Source organism: Bombus terrestris, chromosome 9 (assembly GCF_910591885.1).
Source record: "Bombus terrestris chromosome 9, iyBomTerr1.2, whole genome shotgun sequence".
NCBI lineage: Eukaryota > Metazoa > Arthropoda > Insecta > Hymenoptera > Apidae > Bombus > Bombus terrestris.
The window spans coordinates 611,278-637,133 of NC_063277.1; the positions used below are offsets into that span (position 1 = coordinate 611,278).

The window sequence follows — 25,856 nt, forward strand, 5'->3', positions numbered from 1 at the left end:
CTATTCTCTCCTCTTTCTTAAATGTTTCTAACCTCACCAACAGTCACAACTTCAGACTCGTTATTCGCGTATCACTCTTTCATCAAATCTAATCACATCGTGCAACACACATTTCCATTAAACACAAACGGAGATAACAGTATCAAAGCAACTAGAATTAAATTGAAATTAAACCAACTACGATTAAAATTACGTCAATTGCAAACGCGTCTCACTCGCGTCTTTTTTTTCGCCATGAAACAGGGAAATCACCGAGTCACCGGCGTCACTACTGTCGTAACGCTACGGTATGATTTATTTGCAGTGCAGCTGGTGAGTCGGTGCAACGAACGCGCATAGCCACAGGGTAGGGTAATTCGACGAGATTTTACTAGCACGTGACAAGCTAACAAGGAAGTGTACAGTTAACCCGACAGACGACGTAAAGACGCGGGGTCCAGGAGGTCATAAACTGCGAGACAAAACAACAAAAGTTGGAAACTCGTCGTTGTCATGGCGTACGTGACAAATCTTACCTAATTCTTACGCAACCGTGTGTACTGCATGCGCATATTTGGCCCTCTCCCCTCTACCCTACGGCTCTCCGTAACTATATAGGATGGTGTATAACTCGGAAACATTTCACGCAAACGAGGAAGGTTAATGAGTAGAACGAAGCCAGCTTGCCGAGGTAACCACTCGTTATGTTAGAACGCCAGTGGACGCCCTTGATATTAGCACGTAAATATGCATGGCATATCGCGGTGTATCGCGTAATGATATTCAAAAATAGCGAAACAAATGCCTATATAATTATCTAATTTAGAATATAATCGAATGTTTAGCAATATAATATGTGTAAAAATGTTATCATATTCAAAAGTATTATTATACATATTTAGCGTTTATATTTTGTTGTGTTATAAAATAGTATATTATATATATATATATTTTAAGAGCAAAGGAACTAATATTTACATAAGCCGAATTTTGTACTCTAACTGAACTTATACTCGGGATCTTACTTATTGGCACCTTAAGTTAATTCAATACTTCTATCGTCGACCAACTGTGCAGTTGAATTTATAAGGACATTTACACGTCATTAAAAAACAGCCACTCTTGACAAATCTTAAAACACTTTGCATTACCGACGTAGCGATTCTACGTTCTTTAGCACAAACGCAGAAGGATAATGCGATAACATTTTGTGGCTATGAGGGAAACTAGACGAGTGGCCCTTCGGACAAACTTGTTACAAGCTGAACAAGATGGAGAAAGGCGGACGTATCATGCCGGTTAGCGGCACTGTGCACAATGATAGTCCGCGTTAACGACCGTCGAGAGTTACAAGGCTGCAACAAACTGGACGCAGGCAGACGAGACCAGACGAAACGAGACCCGTAGCCTTAATTGCTGGCCAGGGATTTACGGCAGCTAGGTGGCGAGAATATAAATATTCCCGCGGGATAGCCGCAGCTAGGAATGCCTGCCAGCTTCGTCGAGCGCCGTTTAGCGTTCCATTCTTTCTCCCCTGACCTCTTTAATCCTTCCTGGGATTTCTTCGTAACGTAACGCGAATTCTTGCGACGCGCCGCGTTCTCCTTGGACCGAGACATGGATCGTGCTTCAAAAGGGATCCATAACGTCATTCCAACTTAAGAAAATGTTATCGGGTTATGTATGCTGATCATGAATGAGATTTTTATGCCGGTGTTTCTTCACGAGGAAGAAAGAAAGAGGGGATATGGTATTTTGTAAGGTTACTCAACTATTCTTAGGTGGGAAGGATTGTTCGTTAAGAATTTCTGCGTGGATTAAAATAAAGTCACATTGTTTATACAATGTTAGTTGTAAGAAAAATATTATTATTTTTCTTACAACTTTAGTTTCTAGCTATTCAACGTTCGCAATTAAATATTTTCAAATAATAGTCTAAAAATAAAACTTGTGTCCGTCTTTCGCTAACAAATACAGGAAAATAGTGAGAATTAAAAAGTACTCTCTAGGATACGAGCAGAAATAAAAGAAAGGTTGAAAAAAGAAAAAAAATCTTTCCACTGCATCGTACAAAAAATACAAACAAAAAGTAGCACTGTCAAAAGCAGAGTTTCTCCGCGCTTTCTATGCGCCGATGATCGCTTCAAGCGGAAGAGGGTGCACACCACGTGCAACTTCTACATTCTACAGGCGACAAATCGGCAAAGCGTAACAGCATGCCTGCGTTGCGATCACCGTCGGTGTTATTGAGCGAAAATCCCTATTAGCCTGGCTCGAACATAAAACGCTTAACTTCGCGCTCTCTCCTGTCTCGACACTTCCGTGGGAGTAGCGAGACATTGTATAAATATACGATAAATTATCAAGGAATTACATATAAATATTTATGACTCCGCGAGTTCGTTCGGTGTTACGCGATATCCTCTCGCGGGATAATTGGAAAGAATGTTTCTGAGTTGAAAGGGGAGTACTTTTCGGGGTTTTACCCTTTGTTTTCAACGCGTGTTTATACACTAAATTTTCCCGTTTGTAAGCAGCAGCTCGATTCAACGAAATTTACTTTGAACGTGATGCCATCTACTGCAGAAAGTATCTCGTTCGGTTTTCATTAGGTCACTTTATTGGTAGATTGTTTTAGTAACGCTATTTGTGTGTATCAAGAAATTAATGATTACAAAGAAATGTTAATAATATACACCAATTTTCATATTCCTTACATTTACAAATTAATTAAAAAATTGGATAGCTTCAGAATATATGAATATGAATTAAATTAGCATACATAACTACAAAATAAGAGCGGTTCCGAGAATACCACAAATTAAATTAAATCTACGATCTATTCAAACTATGCATTATTAATATTTAATGCAAACTTTACGACGAATATTTGTCTCATTTTTCTCAATACTACATGATAGTAAACGTTTTCTATACATTATTCATACTTTATATGTTCCGTATACTAACCACATTAACATCACAGAGCTCTACAATTTACGTATCCGCATCCACGATTCACCTACTTGGTTTCTACTACACAACTAGGTTTCTCTTCGATTCACCAAAAGAAACAAAATCGACAAACCTCCTCTTCCTAACTAAAAATCGGCCCAAAATATGTTTTCAGAGGAAAACGAACGCTCCGTAAATTAAAAATAAAGAATGGAAATCAAAGCATGAAATAACACGAAATTGTAATTTGCTAACCAGTCTCGACAATTATAAGGGCTTGTTCTGGTCTGAGAAACACAAAAGAACTGTATTTTAATAGGAGAAAGGATGTACTAAAGAAGGAGAAGATAAAGAAGATAAAGAAGAAGAAGAAGCGAACGGATCTGGTATATTTTAATTTCATCGGAGTAATTTACGCGCGCTCGAGGGTTGATTCTAATCTCCCTGGTATTTAAATAGCCGAACTGCGCTAATTGAAACATCTATTTCATAAACTTCATTTCTTGGTGGAAAGATAACTTTCTTCGGTTACTTTATTCTGAAGGTCTACGCGTCTATACGACGAGAAGAGGTGGAGGAACACAGGGGGCAAAAGATACGAATTAATTACTTCGATGTCTCCTTCGAAGCAGCTGCAACTTCAAATTCCCCCGGGAGAGTAGTTTATCTTGATTACCTTTAGTCCTTTAGACCTTAGCCCTGGATTAAGAGGGATGATTGAGTAGTCCGCAAGGGCTGCGTGTTCTCGTCTGTCCCGAGCTTTTGATATTATATGAAAACATTCTGTCATAGTGATTCGTGGCGAGGGTAGAGAAACGCTTCAGACAGGCAACGGGAAAATTAAATTTCCCTCAAGAATTCGACGATCATACTTCCCGGAATTTTTACATTTCCTTTTCCCCTTTCTCTTCGCCCATTGTTTATCGTTACACATCTACTGACTTATGGGGAGGTTGATGCCGATTCTTCTCTGATCAACGGTTCAACGTTTCATTAATTGGGTGTAATTTTCTATTTTGGACATATTATCGGGTTGGTATAACTTTAAGCGCGTGTAACAAATTTTCGGGGTATATAATTTTCGGGGTATATACGATTATAATTTGTTCCAAATCGCAAACTTTGTTTTCTCACAGCCAACCTTTGGTCTTCATTACCATTCGTTACAGAGGGTACGGGCTCGATAGATTTCTCGAGGTGTTCTATCGACGTTAAGGAGACCGTGATAAATTGCGATCGAAAGGGGCCGTAAGAAATAATTCGATCGAACCCTGTAAAAACCAGGATAATCGCAAGGAGGTAGTTTTTGTAGTCCTCGCAACTATATTATAGCCAAGATGTTAGAAATCTCGTTTGTTTAGACCACGAAACATTTCCCAAAGCACCAAATAATGTCCTAAAAATTAGATACTAATTGTAAGCTGTTACAAAAATTACCGTTCTCAAACTAGTCTATCACATTGTCCAGCTTTTGTTAAATTTCAAAGTAAGCATCTTTAATACAACGCTATAAGACCAATTTCAGCGAAATTAACCTCGAATATAATCTAGCGACATTCCCGTAAGAATATTTGACGTAGGAGCATAAAGGTCGGTGATAAATTGCATTCTGAAAATGGTGCGCGGCCGTGTTTTCGCGTAAGCGGCGAACGTCAAAAGCAAGCCACCGTGAAAAGGTTAAAACTGGTGAAACCTCGAGCGTACAGCAAGAAAAACGCGCATATGTATCTCTCCACCTACACCTCTACACACACATTCTCTCGCATTAACGAAACAAGACAGACGGTGAACCCAGAGAAAGAAAGTCCAATAACAAGAAGAAAAAGGACACCAAATTCACATAAAGAGGGGGGTGGGAAGAGAGAGAGGAAGAGAGATTTAACCAAGATTGAGTGGCAAGGCAAAAAACTTCGTTTCGCGGGGCAGACCAGGCTTAATGCTTGGTATTATGTCGACTGATGGATGCCGCTCGTTAATTTTATAATTTCAGCAACCAGCCTTTGGCTGGCCGTGTGAGCCAACCGATTTTACGCAGCCAGACACGGCCAGAACTGAAAGTCGTGAGAAGATGAGATGATAAAGAAAGAAAGAAAAAATGAAAGAGAAGAAGGGAAGCATTATGAAAGCGAGGAAGGTTGGAAAAACGTGAAAAAGGGATGAAGAAAGGAAAGGCAAAAGGAAAAGATGGAAAAGAAAGCTGAGAAAAGTGACTATGATTGGTCACTGGAGTCGCCTCAAATACTGCCCCAGATATATGTAGAACTGAAAGTCACGAAGGGAAAGGATAAAGAAAGGAAAAAGAAGAAAAGAAGAAGCAAGCGAGCGAGGAAAAACAAAAAACGCGGAGGAAAAAAGGGGGAAAAAGGGAGGAAGAAAGGGCGCGTGAAGAAAAAGGGAGAAGAGGAAAGTCTGAGGATGATTGGCCACTGGAGCCACCCTTGGCGTTGGGTACTAATATAAGGCTAGGTAGGATATACTCTTACAAATTGTCTGGCTCTTTCGCAGGAGGCCGCACGCAGAGGGAGATTTGTCTCCATTAAAGGGATTGAGGTTTTGTCGTACTTTACTTCCGCTCTTTTCCACTGTTTCCAGCCAGACCTTCCTCTACCCTTACGCACCGCTTTTGCCCTTTGAAGTTTTTCTCATCGCTTGTTCAGTCATTAAATCCGTCCTAGTAAAGTGGACCGTTCTGTCCGCGGGGAGTACCGGTTTCTTGCTAGAAATAAGACATCCCTTTGGAAATTTCTATTTCTCGTTCGCTCTAATTGCGTTCAACGCTCGAGTTTCCCTTTCCACAGCGTCTCCTTCGTCTTTCGACGGTTTGAAAGTTTAAAAGCTTCCCGAGAATTTGCCGTGTAATTTTGTTGTCGTCCGAATGTCTTGCTCAGGGACCGCTTTGGAAGGATAACCATGCAAATTCTTGTAACGCCGCGTAACGTTTCAGAGGAATTTAAGAAGACCGGTTAATTAAAGTTAATGCTGTGAAGCGTGGAAAAAGCGTTTTGGATTTTCTGCTGGAGGACGAAGATTAAACGACTACGTCGAGAGCTTTGATAGTCTCGTTCTAGCAAATCTGAATGCACCTATTACAATAGTTCTGTCCTTTTGTAATTAAATTCGTTTACGTCTTTTAAGTTCAATTTAGTTCACTTAGTTTAGTTTAGTTTTCTCATTTCCTGTTTTGTATAGAAAATAAGGCGGAGGTTGCCCAAAGTTAATTTGCTTAAATTTCATAATTATTGCCATTTTATAATTTCTATATCGCAAACATTATTTTTGTCCGTTCTTCGGTTTTCACGGCGTACATAGTGTCATTTACGAAATACCAAAGAATCTTCCGCGGAAACTGATACGCTGAAAACAAAAGGTTATCGAAGTCTGATTCCATATTACTTTGTCGGACAGTTTTCACTAGGATACGAAGAGAAAAAAAAAACAAGACAATTCCAAGAGCGTGGTGATCGAGTTGATCTACATATACTGTTTTCACCCTCCAGTCAAGCGAGTCTGCCCACGAAAATATATCGTTCCTTGAGGAAGCCTTGACAAAGCTTCTCATAATCTCTAATTCAAGAATATCAAGTTTTATTATATTCGTATATTTCATTGTGTGAAATATTGTGAAATATATTTACACGTATATTTCAATATTATACTGTAAGTATTTCTTTCTATTTTGCGTATAACGAATTAGATAAAATTTACTAGATAGATTTTACTACTGTGACTAACATACATAACAAACTTTATACTTGCAGACAGATTTTAACCACTTCAAATAATGAAAATTAATGCATCACGAACGGATGAAGAGATATCTCGTCCTTCGTATTTTATGTCTAAAGAGACAAAAATACCAATCGAGATTGTAAAGAGATTAGTTTCACTCAAAGCTGAAATTGTGCTCTTTTCGAAAAATATAATATGAGACAGCTTAATTAGTTTCAATGGTCCAGTTCAATTTTAATATTACGATTTCAAAAGCGTCATTCTTTCTCATTCAAACATCTGAAATTAGTTCAGAGGAATAAATAACCAACTGTTTAACCGGATAAACGAACGACAAATGTCTGATGAAGAAATTCTAAAAGGGGACCAGATTGCATCCAGCTTTGTTTTGAGTGACGTAAATAGGCGAGAAAGAGGAAAAAATGCTTGATAAATCGAAGCAATTCGTTACGCCACGAGTAAGGTTGCAAATGTGCCATCATAAATTCAGAAAAAGATCTTATTGCCCGGAAGAGCTCAATGCGTGTTATAATGGAAGATAATATTGGGACTCGTTCCAAGTCATTGTAACTGATGGCCCGTTGTGTATTGACGACACGTGCTGACTGCAAACTTCATCAGAATATGTATCTGTTTTCTTTCCGTGTGACACCGTTCCACCCTTTCCGGTTCATTTCAGTGGCGCCATCGTCGTTTGTATCTTTGTTTCGTTTGTTGATTCATCTTGTTATTTCAGAGAAAATTGCATCGTTTGCAATATTGCTTGCTTTTTTATCGTTCGTTAAGTATCAATTTTAAGATCACAAATATTTTAACAGTGACATTTTCACGGCCAAATATTTATAACAGATTATTTCACGCCCATGAAAGTTTCGTGGTTGCGTAACTTCCGCGCAAATTTATCGGGGTTACTTTAGATATCGGTCGAAATATAATATATCCCCTTTTTCATGCTTCTCGTCGATCGAGTGTCTCAAATATTTGTGCGATCGATGGCGGTCCTGTCATCGTATAATGGCGAAAACAGCGAAATACGCACGTACAATCTGTATTTTGCTGAAATAAACTCGAAGATGGTGTGAAATTGTAAATGTTAACCCGAGCAAAAATAGTCGCATACCGTGAGGAATGAGAAAAAGAAGGAAAAAGGAGAGAAGGAAGTGAAGAAAAGGAAGAAGCGTGAGAGTGTTAAAACAATTGAAGTTTCGTCAGATTAAGTAGATAGGAATTAATACTCGAAGACAGTAACACGTTAATGTTTCGAAAATAATTTGTTTTTCGTAATAGAAAGTTGCATATTCAGCAGTAAATTTTTATTCGTTGAATCATTTAAAAACTCCGTGACATTTTCAAAATTTTATACAATATTTAAAAAAAAAAGTGTATTGAAAATGTGATATACAATTTGTCGATGACAACATTTATTGTTGAGAAAAATGCATTTTAAAACAACACAAAGCGTTAGGGGATCGTTTATTACTCTAATTTTGTAAAGTTCCTGACAATAAAGAAACCTGATATAATTTTCACAAAATGGTTCTACTATAAACTTTGAAAGTCGAAATTCCTGAAAGCACACAATACTTAAATTTTTGCTATGAAAATAGCAAACGAGAAGAGTCTTCAAAATAAGTCATAAAAATCACATAAAAATCCGATAAACTTCAAATTTTGACACACTATTCCTTATAAGACTATCTTCGATACAGGGTACAATATTTTTACGCAACCTTCTAAAACCTTCAAATAAAAATTTCAAATTTACATTCATTCGATATCGACGATATCATATACTATGTTTTTAATTTTCAGCTAGGAAGTATCTGTGAAATTTCTCTGTACGCGGTTTTATCCCGTGACTTCCCGCTAAAACGACGCTGACATTTATCAATGAAATTATGAAACTACTACAAGAAGGTGCATTCGCCTCCACGAGATTACGAGGATCAAGGCCCGTTTAGTCGCAACTCCCCAGGACGAGACTTTAACTGATTTTAGTCAAAGTGCCGTAATTCCCTGCGACGAAAACGTAACGAGTTCTGAGAAATGGGGACAATCCACCCCTGTTCGTTCTTCATCCTCTTCCACTAGACACGAAACTCCGAAAGTAAGAGTCTGAAATCCTGTACGCAACTTTAAATTAAGGTAATTCGTTTTACTTATGCACGTCTTGCATTCTTAGATTGCAACCATTTGCTATCGTTTATTAATTTCATTTTTTGACCATTCTGTCAGATAAATTATCTTTTTTACGAGTTGCTGTTATGTGTGTATTCAAACCATAGTTACTACATCTGTGTGATCACCATCGTGATATATCTTCGTTTCTTCATCCATGTTTCACTACTTCGCCAAAAAACCATCTTGCAACACACACGCTCATCCACGCGTAACACGAGACTCGCACATCTAAAGACAATATCTGCAGGAACTTCCATAACAAAATTGTAAATCAATTGAAAGGCTTGCTAGCCGCCACCGGAAGATGCACAAAACATATTCATGAAACGAAGGTTTTGCGTTGACCATGTCGAACAACTAGTCGCCGGTTTAATGCTAACAGTTCACCTCTACCGCTACTAGCTTATCATTCGAATTGTATATTCGACTTAAATACATCGTGCGACTCGATGCTCGCGATACAACAACAAAGTACAACGACAAAACAAGAAGCACCATTCGGCGTGTCTACAAAATGTCACGCAGAGTTTTCGATAAAAACAGTTGGATGAAAGTTTCAAGGAATCAATGTTAATATACAGGATGTTACAAAAGAACGGTCTCGCATAGATGCGAAGCTGTTTGGAAATTTAGCAAATTTATATAAAATAAGTATCCTTTGTGATTACAATATAAAAATCTTGATCGATCTATTAATTACCCAAAGTAACTGCAAGTTATCGCGTTAAGCGGTCCATCCTATATGAGCACTTCGCAAACTTTTCATTTGTCTTGTTCGCCGCTTTGTAGTAGAATTCGTGAGTGACAAAATGAAACGCAGAGTTTTCCTGATGAGATATGGAGGTTGGCTTTTGGATATTAAATTTTGGGAGGGGGCAGGGAGAATTTATCGATGAACTGGATAAACTAAGTTAGGAAATACAACAGGATATTTCATCATTTCACAAAGAAAGTGGAACTGATTGTAGAAGTGATTCTTTCTAATAAGAAATGAACATAGAGTCTTTCTTGTAATATGTAAAATATGTGATATACTATTTATTAATATATCACACGAACTTATACTTTTGTTCTCGTACTAATAACGATACTTCTTCTTTAAAAGTAACGGTTTAAAGTAATAAGTAAGCCTCTACATAAAATGAATTTTCAAATATTTAACTTGAAGATTTATTAAAATTTGTTAAAATAAATAGTTTTACACTTCCTGTTCGAAGAAAGTCAACAGTAGCAAATAGTTAATGGATTGATATCGAAAAGATAGTATCCTGTCTCCAAAAGTTTCAGAATTCCACGTCATTTCACTTCCATGTACGCGACCATATTTAGATAAGAAATTTTCACGAGCTACTAAAAATTCCGAATAATTAAAAACAGAATTACGAAGATTCTCGAAGAATTAAATTAAGTACTAAATACAAAAATTCAGTTTATTGGTATCGTATTACTTAGAAAACGATGGAAATTTCTTGGTAAATTTTTATGTATTTGGACGAAACGAGATAGATTGGGTCTACGTCGATACGAGAACGGCTTTCCAATAGTTTCACCTGGCAGTTTCGTTTAAAGTTTTTCGTCTAATCCGTTGGAGTGCGTCGACTGAAAAGGCTCGCCGCCCGTCTTCTCCGCAAATCCGGAGAACTTTGAGTCGCGTGGGTCACAAAGAGGATAAAACAAAATTTAGGACCGACGAGGAGAAAGTCAAGGGAGACAAACGAGAATAAAGGAAAAACGTAGGTGTATCTGTTAATCGTAAATCTTCACGAATTTTGTAATAACTGAACTTTGGATTTATGTACGGAAACGTACGAAACGAATTTTGTTATCGAGTTCCCATTTATGATAATTTTATTAAATACGATATTTTTATGAATCTTTTGATGTTTGATGATTTTAATCGATGTTCAGAAATTTACAATCTACGATTTATGTTTACTGTGTTAGGAAAAATTTTGTATATAATAATTTAATTAATTTTCCGTCAAATGAAATTAAGATTGTAACAGATCTGTTATATCTATTAAGACAAATCTGCATAGAAGTTTCAAAAGTTCAGTAGAAAAGAACTATGTATGTCGATTCATCCTATATTCTGCAACTCGCGTCACGTCATGCGGAAACAATCAACGGAAGCTCGACATATATGTACTTTAGAGAGGAAGCATCGATCTTGAAAATCGATTCAAAGGGACGCGTCAAGCCACACTGGTGACAAATAACTCAACAGCGATTTCTATGGAGTCCCGGCTATGGGGAGATTTCAAGACAGCCAACCACGGTGTCGAAGTTCGAGCCTGTTGGCTCTTTCTTCCAGCAAGTTGAAAGCTCTTGCCTCGAACGTCGTTCTACTTAAAGACGATTAATAGCGATTCGTGATTAATGATGGAGTGTGCTTGCGCACAACGAGTGCTATAAGATCGATCAACACAGAGGAGAAGGAAGGGCAAACGGATCCTGCGAGCAATTTCCATACAACAAGCTACACGAACCGGATGAAATTCGAGAGGAACAACTCGAAGCGTCCCACCCCGTGAATCCCCAGCGGGATACGTTATCATAATGAACATGTTAAGATGTTTGACGTTTAAGCGGCCGAACTGTTACCGAAATTTCGTCCGTTGATCTTCTTTATTATGAATATTTTCTCGTGGTAGCGTTTCTTCGAGCGATTTAAAATAAACAGACATTTATGATTAAAGAAGATAAACGTCGAAAAATTTCAATTTCTATGATTTGGCGCTATTGAACTTCCTTTACAATATTCTAAAGCAATTCGAATAATCTTACCCTGTTTATACGAACAATCGACAGTCCACGATGGTGAGCACAAACCACAAAACGATATTTATAACGAGTACGAGAAATTATTTGCACAAATCTACATTGCACGCGCAATGAAACATTGAAAACCGGAACGATTTAGCTAGAAACGATTTTCGATTTGACCATGGGTAGAGAGAGGGGGGAGGAAAGCGCGGGAATAACATCGAACTTGATTGCTGGGTATACAACAAAATATAGACGCACAGGAGGCAGGCAGGAGTGACACGTCGCGGTTTAATACGATTTAGAATGCCATCGCGGGGCCCATTTAAAACTGTCAAGCGTGAAATTCAGAAACGAGGCACCGGAAAACGTCACAATTTTCGAGTAGCTGAAACGCGAAATGCAATTTAACCCTCCATCCCTCTGCTACGGTGTCGAGAGATCGAAACTTTTTGAAGCTATCTCGTGTCCACCGCTTGCATAAATAACGCGAACGTGAAACACCGTTTATTTTGGCGGACGCAGGTAACGGGAACACGGACAACGCCACGGCCGTGACCGGGGGTAAACTTCCGGTCTCTTCGGGGTAGAGTGCTCCGGGAAGCAATAAAACCTCCGGTTCCCGCGTGTTGTACGTACTTTCCAACTAATGTCTCCTACTTGTTTACGTTTTATTTTCTTCTATCTTCCTTTCTTTCCTTCTTTCTTCCTCTCTTCTTCCTTTCCTTTTTTTATTATAGGAACTTTCTACGACTATCGTATTGCAAACTGTATTTGTTAACCGAGAACCATGCGACTGTGGGATGTGACTTTTAAGGATTGTTTGCATAATTATTTATAGGGTACACAGGTGATTCTTAAAATTTGTATTTCTACGAACGTGGCTAAAGAAATAAAACTTAGAAATTGGTTTCACGTAGTAGATATCAAAAAGTGTATTTTACTTTGAATATTTTACATATCTATGCATATCATAGCAGTCTATATATTTTTGCATCTTCAAATTTTCCATAAATGCATAAATATCCGCAGTCTAGCGATATGAAATTTTCACCAACGTCTATATCCTCCATTACGTTACTCGATAATTTATTACAGTTTTCAAATAGATTCCTATAAATTAGAAAATGCTATACCGTTATCGTTACCGAAAAGAATAAAGTTAAGAAATATGTAGATATGCATCGCGAAACGACAATAGACAAGAAGGAAGTAAAGTGGTTCCATCTCTCGCGTGAAAGAATAATGAAGAAGCTCGAGCGAAAGGACAGCTGTTTCAAAGGGATGGTAACACAATTAAGAAATTCCTCGGCACTTGGTCGTGTCACGGAATATTTTACCGTTCTAAACGAATACCAAGAACGGGAATCTCGGTAACGAGAATCTTCTTCGTTTGATCGAGATTCTTCCGCTTGTCGTTGCGTTGCACAAAGTAACGGAGTATCGAATTCCGCTACTTTACTTTGAGATCAATCGGATAGAATCGAACGCGCTTCGATACATGTCAGAATGTGTGTACGCTATTTCGAGAGTTTTTGATACATCTCCACCTAGTTTTTTCGTAAAAGAACGGATAAAGTTGGCGGAGCAATCGCGCGATTGAGCGCGAGACAAAGCAGATACGTCGCGTCGCGTATTAATTCCGCTCGAAACCGGACTTACCTATATTTTCGACTTCTAGGACTAGACAGTTTCTTCGTTTGCATTTGCGACCAATCACGCAATAAGATTTTTCCTTGTGCAAAGACTTATCGACGTTTCTCGGTATCAGTCGCACGTACCGCGCGTGTTCGATATTCTTATGGATGGGAATAATTCTTCCGTAGCTGCGGAAACGGCGATGGTAACGTACAGCGTGCAAAAGGTTTTCGGCTACTTATCGCCAATCGAAAATCTGTTGTTTCTACGAATTACGAATTACCTAAATATAGAGATGTTATGTCCACAAATCATAAGATCTTTTCCACACCCTTCGAAATATACGTATCTCCGATACGATAAACACTCTTGGATACACTTTGGTTTCTAGTAGTAACATGAAAAATCATTTCGCTACCGTTTATGAACATCATCAAACTGAGAAACGCATCTTCCCCGAATATCTCCTACCTGGAGTAGAGAACTGAACTGGAGAAATGAATACTCTTGAGTAATTGTGAAAGCAGTTAAACCTCGCAAGCTTCTGGACGTCGCATAAGTTGCCTTTGAACGCACGGAAAGGAGGATTTCGACTAAGCTCGTAGCTTCCATCCCAAGGTTTCTATGGCTTTCCTCGTTCTCTTCGACATCGAAGCTTTTAGGAAGAATCCTTACCGATGACTTTTACGTCTGACCTTTGTCTGTATCCTACCGATACTCTTCTTCTTATTCCTCGTCTATTTCGTCTCGTTCGTTTCAATGTCAATCGCGTAAAAGAAGTTTGTACATGGAAAAAATGGAATTGCACAAACCCTTGATGCCAATGCGACTAATTGCAATTTTTTAATAATTAAAATGCGATTCGTCAGACGAACGTACAGTTTCCATGTGACATTTCGCTATTAAACCGAATGAAACAACGCGAAGGCTTAATTAACTTAAAACACGTACGGTTCTCGATGTTTTATTCCCAGCTGGAAAGCAAAGTGGTTCTGCACCCCGCGTATTACAATATTTGCCTTCTCCGCGACGCTGTTTGGTCAGCGACTGCGTCTACAGTCGTGTCTCGCGTTTGCTATTTTAACGGCGTGCCTTTTGCTTTTCTCTCGCAGCCAAATGAAATCGATTTTCCTTCCTCTTGTTTTAGCTCTTACAAACGCACGTTTTTCCACCCGGAAATGGCGTTTAAACGCGAAATTGCTCGACTAACGAACTATAACGATAAACTGACAAGTTTAGAGAATGATTAAACGTCGTTGGATAGAAATATAGAACGAATAGTATAGAATAGGAAAGGATAGAAACCGTATTTCTTCAATCATGGATGGGTTTCTGCAAGCACATTGCTACTCTGTGTAAATATGTATGGCTAGAGATTACTGTAAGAAGGCTTGAAACAACGCTAATAATATACCAGAGCTTATGAAACGGCCAGATACATAAACATTTTCAAAGTACAATTTAAAAAAACGAAACCTGACACAACTTTTTGCATTCCATAATTTAGATACTTCATTGATGCACGACATGTATTTTCATACAAAAACGCGAACGGTTGAAACAAACCCGCTACCGAGACATTAATTTACCATTACCTCAAGGTAATCAAGTTAAATTTTCACAATGGCAAACGAATTTCATCCGGCTGCTATTCGCCGCTACCATCAATTTTGCAGCTGCGCGTGACGTTTACAATTCGTCTAGATTAATCGTTCCGAAAGTTCTCAGGATATCAACGTTTCGTGTTCGCGTCGCCAGTTCGCACGATGGTATAACGCTTCTCATGTTCAGTCGTGTGTATCGTTTCAGAGCTTTTCTATCCTTCGCCGAATATATTGGAAAGCAAAATGAAGAAATATACTATCTATCGCTATCTATTGTTATACGTAACAAATAGACATATAGGATGTTTGTAACGAGTGGTATTGGAGAAAGGGTGATTGTACGTGAAACAATAAGTCCAACATATAGTGGAACAAAATATGGAAAACGATATAAAAATTTTGATTCTGAAAATTTTACGCGCTAACTGCTGTTGTTATCGTCGATGACAATACAGGTAAGTTGTAAAATGTTGCGGTGGCAGTTATGATTACATTTTCGTGCGTTGATTCCTAACGCTAAAAATAAAAACGAGTTCTTAAAATTTAAAGCGTAATTCAACAATTTATTACCAAACATGAGCGAAACATGAATAATTAACGATTAATGAGACATTCGAGGAAAACAGACCAGCTGCAAGCAATTTTCCACGCTCTAAATAGTAACCAATAATTGATTTATGAACGACCCAACAATTGCTTCACGTTTCCAGAATAAACCTTTCTATCCCTGTACAGTCACTGGAAACTTTCGAACAAATTGTATCGTGGGAAAGAACAATTAAAAATTATCTTTAAAGCTTATCGCGGATGAATATTTCCTCTGCCTGTATCACGAAATATCTCGCATTAATATTCTCATATCGACGTTTGTAAGCTTCTATTTTAATTATTTCCTTTCGCCTCGGTTGTTTCGATAGAATATGTATCTGATCGCTTCGAATATTTTGTTCTGTTTTGGTTCTATTCTAATTTAGTCACTGCAGTTATCGACATCGAAAATGTTTCAAATATGTACTAGTTCCTTGCGTGGAATTTATGCAAACGGCAATTTGCTCGAAAACCATACAATTGAAACGAAAAAGAATATACGATTGGATCGAAAACAAGGCAGGTGTCACGGTAGAGTTACACTCAACTTGACAGTTCATTTATTTTTATTTCGTGTTTAAACTTGCGTTCACCATTAAAAGACAGTTATTTTCAAAGGTATTTTTGACAAACGTTACGTAAGAAAATGCGAGTATATTTGGAATAGAACGTCTTCCAACTTAACGGTGGGTCGAGTTCAAAGTGGACGGAGAACCAAGGTAAATACGGAGAGAAGTGGATCGGATATTCGCGGTTATGAAAGGCAAATTTCGAATTCCACGAACGCGCGATCCACGACTGCTGGACACCTGCACATGGACACACAGGTATATAGCCACATAGAGATACGTTTCGACGTAACGGCGTAAGAGACCAAGGGACACCAGGGGGTTCCGTCTTCGATCAATAGCTCGAGAAGTGCCAACGACGACCACCGTTTCTGTCTGGGCATCGATCCTTGCGTGTGCCACGTATACGAGTACTTACTTTCTGTCTATTCCCTCAGACTATCCCGCCCCCTCCCGAGTTAGTTCCCTCTTTTCCTGTATTCGTTATCAACGACCTGACTGCCGATCTTCGTCCACGTTCAAACGACTGACGTGCTGATCACGATAAATATACCGATATGAACTGATCGAATCGTAAACTTGACCGTGCTAATATCTTGTTTTAACCCTTTCGTGACTACATTGTGGGCCAGATTGTTATCAATCTCAATCAAGCCAAATCAGCGACTTACTGAATTTAATTACCCCAGACTTCTGTATAACCTAACAGCATGCCGGATCTAAAGAGGCATTAGACAGTTTTTATATTAAAAAATTCCAAGAATCGTACATTCATGAAATTCAACCATACAATTGGACCAATCAGAACATAAAATTTTTATATAATTGCACGATTTCCAACCAACCACAAGAGAGATACGAAGAAGAAGAAGGTGAATAGAAACGTGTGCAAACGAAATAAAAGCGTAACGATTTATCATTCGGCCACTATGTTCCTGAAATCATTCAATCTTCTTGCGAGCGTGAAGATTATTTTATACTCGAATTATACCCACGTGACGCGGCTAGAGCTCGGTTTAATCTCGGTCTACGATCGCGTCGCTACGTTTTATCGTTCATTCTGCCATCGTAAATGCCGTCCGTTCTACCCATTCGCCCACCCCTTTTTGCATCCATTCGCACTTGTCATACGGATGAACGTGCTGTTTCATTGCCAACTTCGTCGATCGCACGCCGATGCAGTCGCGACATTTCCACCCCGTTTGCCATCGCATCTTTCTCACACTAGCAAGAATATCGTTACTTTAGTTTCTATCGAGCGCTTACCGTGCGATATTTAAATGAATAACTAGTTAGGTAAATATAACAAATAGTGTGTTTAGTAACGACGAATGTAACAAAATCGGGGAATTATCTGACACAGATTTGATTACTAACATGTGAAAAATGAAAAAACGAAGAAGGAAGATGGTAGGATAGAGCGTATGGAGAGAAGTGTTAAATGCCTGGGTAAACTTGGGAAATGCGAAAAAGAAGTAATAAAATGTGAAAGTGAAGTAGTTCGCGAAGACCTGGTGAACCAAGGTTATTCAGTTCTCAGTGAAATCTTAGAAAAGGGATTAAAAACAGGAAGCGCGAAGGAAGTTAAAAGAAACGGCAAAAGTATAAAAGCAATTGTCTAGTTGAAAAAGAAAACCTAATTTTGCATCAGAATATATGTTCGATATACGATAGCGAACTATTTTTGATCGGTATATTTGATATTTTGCAATTCTTTATTGTTGTCAGCCGCAGTTACAGCCTCGTATATTTCGACCAAACGTATCGACAAATATTTTATAACCAAAGTTGGCAGTGTGGTTAAATTTTTAAATTGCGTCGTTCGATGATCACGGGATACGTTGACGAAAACATGGTAAAAAACCGTGACAACGCGATTAAGTGTTCACCAGTGAATTTTCCGTGAAGAACACCGACCGGTGGCACGATTAAAAATAAAAGCCGCGAGACAATTCAATTTCATCCGATTATCGGGAGCGGTGTAGTTAATAGAGCCGCAGCACAAGATTAAAGTACGCGGCAGACTAATGAAAATTCGGTTCGTTATCGAATATTGCGATACACTGGATTATCGGTTGGGGGAAAAAATCGAATAATTAAATTAACGCGGCTTCCGGCCAACGTGATCGCGACTCAATCGAATCTCAATTGTACATTGTTACTCTTTTTTAGCATACTGCATGCGGATTGTGAGATATCTCGGTTCTGCCTTCTCTTATAACGCGTATATCGAAAGCTTGACGAATCGAATACAGACTACAGGTACGATATAATATTATACATTAAATAATACAATATTATATGATAAATATAAAAAATACAGTCTACAAAAGTACAACGTTATCGTTAAGGAGCTCAATTTAATAAAAATGTAAGTATGAATTTTATATATGGCTAGAAATAACTGAAAAGTGGTTTAGCAGCAGATATAAGGCAGATACGTCGATTATCCTAAGACAGTTTCTTAACAATCACTACGAGGATAGATGATTTAAGAATACATAAAAGACGGTCGTTATCGATCGAATACTTACCTCTATGACTTCCAGTTATCTTATCCCGCAAGATATTTATCTGGTGCACCCGACCAAACTCCTCGAACAACTTCCTCAGATCGTTCTCGTCCATGTCGTGAGGTACTTGACCTACGAACATTTTTATGTTGTCGGGATCTGGTTGCTCTACGCCATTGTTGTTCATTATGCTGCAACAGAAAAACAAATTTCTATGAAAAATCATCATTCTTATGGCAAGTTCAATATCCAGTCAATCGTAATTGTAACGATAAATGGAATTATCGGTATATACAATTGAATTTAAAATACAATAATGAAACAATAGAATTAAAATAATCTTTTCTTGTATAATGTTAAATTTTAATTTTCATAGAAACAGAATCGAAACTTAAACAAAAGGTAGAAATTTTAATACGCGTGTAATAACTCTTCGATGATTATTCGTTATGCTTTAATTATACGTATGTATATAGATGAAAAGATATACGAAATACGATTGAAAAATATAATTTCCTGAGACCATAATTACACGTTTCACGTTTCTTCCATTTAACGATATTATCAATAATATATTCAACTAAAGCATCCTCTCGAAAGCATGATACTTATGAAGTCGCTGGATTAACAAACATTTTCATCTGATGAAGTGCACTCGAAATCGGTCTATACGATATTCATTTTAAGAGGTTTGTACGCCCATATACTGATCTCATTACGAAAACGATAAAAAACGCTTAAGCGATCGGTTCAAGTGTAGCAGTACTTATGAAATTTTAAAATGCAGAAAAAATAACATATCTCGTTGATATCTCGCCTACGCTCCTATTTCACGACAAACTCTGAACGAGTTGAATCGTTTGAAATACACATCGACAGTTTTGAATTATCTCTGCTATGTATAATAGAGCAAAACGTTTTTGTTGGAGAGTGTATCGGATTATGGAGTATATCGGATAGGAAAAGTTCGATTAAACGTTAATATAACAAAAGACGAATGTGCCGTGAGTCCAGTTCCTTTTCCTTCGCCTTCTCGGCAGTTTCGCAATAACAATCGTACGAGCCACATTACAGTTTCTAAGTTACCAGTTGATGAAGTAATTACATATAATTAAATTTTTCCATTATTTTATTTGCGTAACGACATTAATAACGAGTACATCTAAAAAGTTTGTCAGAATATATGCAACAATGTGGCCAAATTTTTCAAATATGCTTTCTTAGAATGTACCAATATTTCACATACATTTACCGCTAATTTCAAACTCGTTTCACTCAATTATAAAAACTACGCATCGAGTCTTTGACCCTCGTCGGAGAATTAACATCAAATTTCACGCAGGTTGATCAGATTCTAGGGAGGAAAACGTAGCTAAATTCATCGCGTTTCGGTGTGCATTTCGGCAAAAAGCTGCGCTATGTTTAATTAGCCTGCCGGTGAACACGTTTGCCTGGTGGTACGCGAACGCTTTTAAAACTTGCGCATCATTTTCGCCAGTATGCGGTAACGTCGTTCGAATTACACGCGTTTGAAATCGTCCTCGTGGGACACCGCTCTAGGAACCCCGAATCACATCCAAATGGATTATCTTACCGTCCGGACCCGTCTGCACATGTTTCTCATAATTTTCTGCCTGGCGTATCATTCCAATCGCTCCACAGTCGAGTTTCATCCATAGTACCACATGAAAATGCGTCTCTAGTATTTTTCCAGCATTTGAATAAGTACGTGCGAGAGTCTCCTGCGACCAATTTCAAGAGAAGCATACGCATAAAATGATGGAGTTTACGAAATAAATGTGCAGAATTTAATGACGAATGTTAGCGATGGTTAAAGTCGCTATGACGAAGTATGAATTTCGTGTATGGAGTAACAAAAAGAACGCGGAGGATCTGGCAGAATTAAAGGAAAACCTTTTCAAACGCAGAGGATTTATCTCTCAACAGACATACATTCATTGTGTTTACTGTTTCATCGAGTATTACCATTAAATATCCTGATTTTCTCTTTAATCGCATCATCTACGAAGAGTAACAATTCACTTTCACCACACAATAATTTCTCCTCCGAAGAACTTTATTGCGTAACAAGCCAAAACTCTCCCTCTATGCAATTGTTACCCTTGTTCGAACAGTCACTCGACACACCAGTTCCACTGACGCCCCTTCCACAACTTGTACAAACCGGAAGAAGGCATTAAGGTTTTGCTAGCGGCTAAAACGCGACACTTTGCCATACCGTAAAACCGCGCTTGCATAAAGTTGGTCGTTGAAATAGCGAACCGGCATGCCGCTTTGACACCGTCGTGTCGCACTCTTCCCAGAGGCTCGTTCCTCGAGCATTTCCGTCTCGGTCAGCCATTCTTGCCCCGTTACCGGGCCGTGGCCATAAATCTGCGAACTTTAAAAGTCATCGTCGCTCGTGGCCAAAGGGAAAAGTTCTTGGTCATGGTGGCTGGTGCAGTGTGTTGCGACGTTAAGTGCATAATAATTAATGAGACAAAGTTAGGACGGTACCGCATTGGTAATTTTGTTTCATACTTGTGTCCATTATCCGGCATCATCCTCCGTAATGGCCTCAACGCCGAAGTAATTTTGTGTTTTTGGTGGTTTAGCTGGCCGTGAGGTGTTGTAACGCGAGACTATTTAGTTGATCGATAAGAGTGTAGTCGAATAACATACATTCTATATACCAGAATCAAAGACCCGAAGGAGATATCTATTATAACGATAAAGGAAGCGAAACTTCGAGCGAAATAGAAATTGATCAACAATTAATCGCAGTTTCTACGATTGGAGAAGGCAAGCGGCGGCCTACCCTATGGATTCGTCTTTGCCTGGCCTGATCCGGTATGCGAGAGTGCGGGAAAAAGAGTTGGGGAATTTCGCGGAACGAAAGGAGAAAGTTAATATTAGTCGGGGAGGTTTAAAGCGATTTTCCAGTCGGTCGACTCCTCTCATCTTGATCTATAGAGCGTACCATGAAGGATGGAAAGAGATGTCCAGATGGAAAGAGCAGCCGTTATAATGCTACGCAGCTCCCTTGAGAGACTTCCCCATATCCAGATAGGTTTCGCTTATTCTCTTTTGAAATCAAAGAGATGGGAAGTAGGTTAGCTAATCAAAAACTGGAGTAGGTTAACTAAACAAGGTGTGAGTCATAGTCAGTCGTGTATTGAACAGAGGATTTTGTAGAATCGCTTAAACGGCAGTTAGTCATGTGATACTTATTGATGTGGTTGTTTCGCGATTAGTTTTAGTTGTCTCGTTTTGAGAAAGATTTTGTTAATAAGTTGGTATTCTGTTCGGATATATTTGGTGTCTCTAATAGCAGGGCAGTTATTATGACATTTATCTACTGATTATATCTCCAAATTAAAGATGAGACATTTTACATGTGCACCGCGTGTGACTAATGATATCCAATTATTTTTTGAATAAAATATGCGGTAAAAAGCTGTGTGCAGGTATTTAATACAGTCTTTTTTATACGTTGTTTTTACATGTCTCGAGAAGCATCGTAATATATAAATTGCAATACATATACATAATGCATATACTGTATTTGTATAAAGAAGATATCTCAACAGTTCTACGTGCAAAACGTAATGAAAATTCGAAACTTTTGTTTCGAAAGCAATGAATAACTAAGATATAACTTGTTAAAACACGGAAAATCCGTTCCAAGGGATAATAATTGCTCTGGAAGGACAAGAATTATGCATGTAACGATCATAGGCATTAGCACAGAAAAACACGGAGAACAAAGTTACTGGACATATTTCCATACTTCAAACTAATTTTAGTCCGCTTCATTGTCGGAAAATATGGAAAGTACATCAACAACGTAATAAAACGATCATTCGTGTTTTCCTGGGTTGTTCTAAAATCGGTCTAATACGAGTATAATACAAAATATTGTGCAACAGAATTATGAAAATTTTATAGAAGAGGAGTCGAAGTAACAGATGAGAAAAAATGTTTTTAAGGGGAAATAAATTTCAACTAATCATCATTAAAATTCAATTGAAGGTAGTAACGTAAATTAATCTAAAATTCCAAATAAATTAGGAGAAGTAATTGCATACTACTACATATTATTTTACGCTTTAGTCCAACGTTAGACAAAATTATCGAATAAAAGTTATTAACATGTATATGATGATTTGATTTTATGAAAATTCGTTGCCCGTATCTATAGATATCATTTAAGTACCAAAGTAAATTAAATTCATTGTTTCATATATATTAAATTCCTTCTCCTCGAACTTGTATTAGGATAATTAATATATTTTCTAATAAATACTTTGCAGTTCGCTTTCGCGTTCATGTCGAAACAGGAACTCATTACACGCGCACCAATTACGAAACAATTTATTGAAATATTCAAAATTTATCCATGGGGAATAATTTAGCTTTCAACGGTATAGCTGATATTCAAAACTTGAAATATGAAATATTTTCAACGTAATTGCATGATAAAAATTGTGATTTCAAATGAAAAGTTTCTACTGTATGCCCTGAAAATTTCTGTCATTCGTTTCATACGCGATAACTATTGTTACTAGTAGTTGTAATTGTTTCGACGATAATAACGGTTTAGCAGTAATTTAACTTACGAGTAATTTGTGGGGAATTAATGATCTGGAACGCACGTAACTTATAGAATGTTACTATTTACATAGAATGTAAACTATTGAAACAGATATTGTACTGTTGGTCGATTGTGTATGTTTCATGGCATTAATCAGTTGAAGAATGTCATATTCGATGAAACATTTCCTTGTAGGTAATTCAGAAATTATTATTTGAATAAAGACAATTTAAAATAAATTAGATACTTATTGTTAGATATATAAACCATACAGAAGATCGCAATTAATTTCCTTAATATTAATACGTTAAATATTTAAATTAAAATATACGAGAGAATAATACCACTTTAAATTAATCTCTTTGAGTTCTCTTTTAAAATTTAATCGAATTCCTTAAATCAATAAAATTAATAAAAATCATCCGCATTAATGTAATATAGATCAGATTCGCTTATTTTTCCTTTCACAGCATTTCTATTCAATAGATTTGTAGTTGTTTCTTGACGGCGAATTTACTTTGAAAATATATATATGTAGTATCAAAAAAAGAGGGAGGTGTATGCTTTGTTACGCTGCGAGGTTTTAGTATGGGTCGCGTTTCTGGCCGTCGCTCGCGGTCCTAAAATGTCGCAGGCGGATCGCCCTATCTGCCCGACGAGGGGTATACAATATATCGACGAGTGCATAGTTGTCGACAAGCAGCAACTTCCAGAAACGTCGATTTCGATCTGTTGTTTCAAAAGAATGCGGCATATGTGATCATAGGCGCGAACGGTGGCGTGATCCGAGCGTAGTGGAGGTCGTTTCCCCGAGAAGACCAAGAAATGATTTAAGGTCTGATTGAAGATTCTAAGAGCACACGTCGAGAGGTCGTGTGTATAAAGCCGCTAAGCCCAACGAACACGTTGACATTGTTTATCACCCGTCAATTTGACGGATTTCGAACTTTGAACTGAAATATCTCAAAAACCATAGCACCAATTTTAACCATTTTGTATCGTAAATTAATCATTTCATCTAAAGAATTTATACACAAAATTATTTTTTCCTAGGCTTTCTAATTTTTGAAATCTGTATGTGGTATACCTATCTCTACGGGACCCGTCAAATTGACGGGTAAAGGAAAATACGCATTTTTCTTTAAAAAATCGATTTATTGAAATTAAGTCTGAAAGGAACAATATTAGGCTTCACATTTAAATAAATTATTAATAAATAAAAAGTCTTTTTTTTAAATTATCACTAAAAAAATAACAATAACATTAACAGTACAGTAATCATATCTATTGAGCACATTTTTTGCAAATATACTGAATATTGTTTGTGCATTTTCCGCATACGATCTTTTTGCAATATAAACAATAATTATTACTTCTATTTTTTTTTGCAATAATCTACTTGGCAACTTTTTCGCACTTCTGACGTTGAAGATGACAGAAATGAAGCGTCTGATCTTTGGCAAATGTTGTCCTTGTTTTCTTCGGTTAATTCCTCGGCTAAACAAAATATGAATTCCTTTCTGGATATTTTCGATCTGGTACACTCTTTATATAGTATCCACGCGTTTATCGCTGTCAAATCTAAAATATTGAAAAAGACTTGAAGGGGCCATCGGAAACTCCTTGCTTGCACGCTATATTTGCGTGCCATTTGGTCAACACCAAACTTTGTTTTATTGTAAAAAGGTTTCTGGAACACGTTTATAATTATCTTCTATTCGTACACCTGTATGTTTGGTGCTTAGAAGGAGGACTTTTACTTTAGATTTACTTTTATACACAGTAAGTGTGCAGTTTTCTGATTTATATAAATTTGCGAAAAACAATGTCATCTTGTCCTTTTTTTTTCTTGAGCATCGAGTTTCATCTTTCCCCATATAAGGGAAACCATTCAAAATATATTTTGTTTGGACGTCAACTGCTAACCAAAACTTAATGCCAAATTTATGAGGCTTATTCGGTATACATTGCGTAAACCTGCATCAGGCTTTCGTTGGAAATAATTGTTCATCTATTGAGATATTTTCATATGGCTTGTAACAGGCCTGGCTATTACTTATAAATCTGTTCCATATTTCGGATATCAGCGCAAATTTATCTGTTTGTAATCTTTCGGAGGCTTTCAATGATCTCGCTTCATATGCGCCCCGGGTATATAGAATTCCTAAAAAATTACGCAACTCAGCAACTGTGATTGTCCAGTCCTTTTTCAAAACTCGATGCGCCTCGGTTTCAGTGCAATCGTTTCCGTGTTCCATTATGTGTCTGTCAATTATTAATTCGAAAGCACTAGTTACATAACCCGACATAATATTTCTCTTAGCATAGCCAGTAGGCCCTGCGATATCCTTGAATATCATACGAACGGGCGTCCTATCCCTAGATTCGCCTGCTTTCAGTTTTATGCACTATGTTCCGTCAATTGCAATTTCAATTTCACCTATTACATTTTGGGATATGCTTGGAATGCTCGTCCTTTCATCCTCGGAGTCAGAACTAAAAAGAATACGCATCCTTTTCTTGTTACGACACACTTTCAAGAAGTGTTCCTCTTCACTATCCGAAGATCCTTCTATCTCTCCACTTTCAATGTATTCAAAGCTTTCACTGTCAGCTTCGCTTTGGCCTAATTCATACTGATCTTCTTCGGAGGTATCCTCAGAACAATCTTCATTGATGTTGACATTTTGTCCAATATCTTATTATATTTCTTGAATTTACTCATGATTGCTAGAAAAGG

At 37.6% G+C, this 25,856-nt stretch overlaps 1 protein-coding gene across 17 annotated transcripts in view; it reads right to left on the reverse strand.

The window, feature by feature from the left end:
• The window catches only part of LOC100644765 (CUGBP Elav-like family member 2), a 552,950-nt gene that overhangs the window by 124,029 nt on the left and 403,065 nt on the right, over positions 1-25,856 (reverse strand). For all 17 annotated transcript variants that reach the window (XM_048408798.1, XM_048408808.1, XM_048408801.1 and 14 more), the window contains one exon: positions 18,544-18,713. In XM_048408798.1, the coding sequence (XP_048264755.1) occupies positions 18,544-18,713 (170 nt within the window). The remainder of the gene's footprint in view (positions 1-18,543; positions 18,714-25,856) is intronic.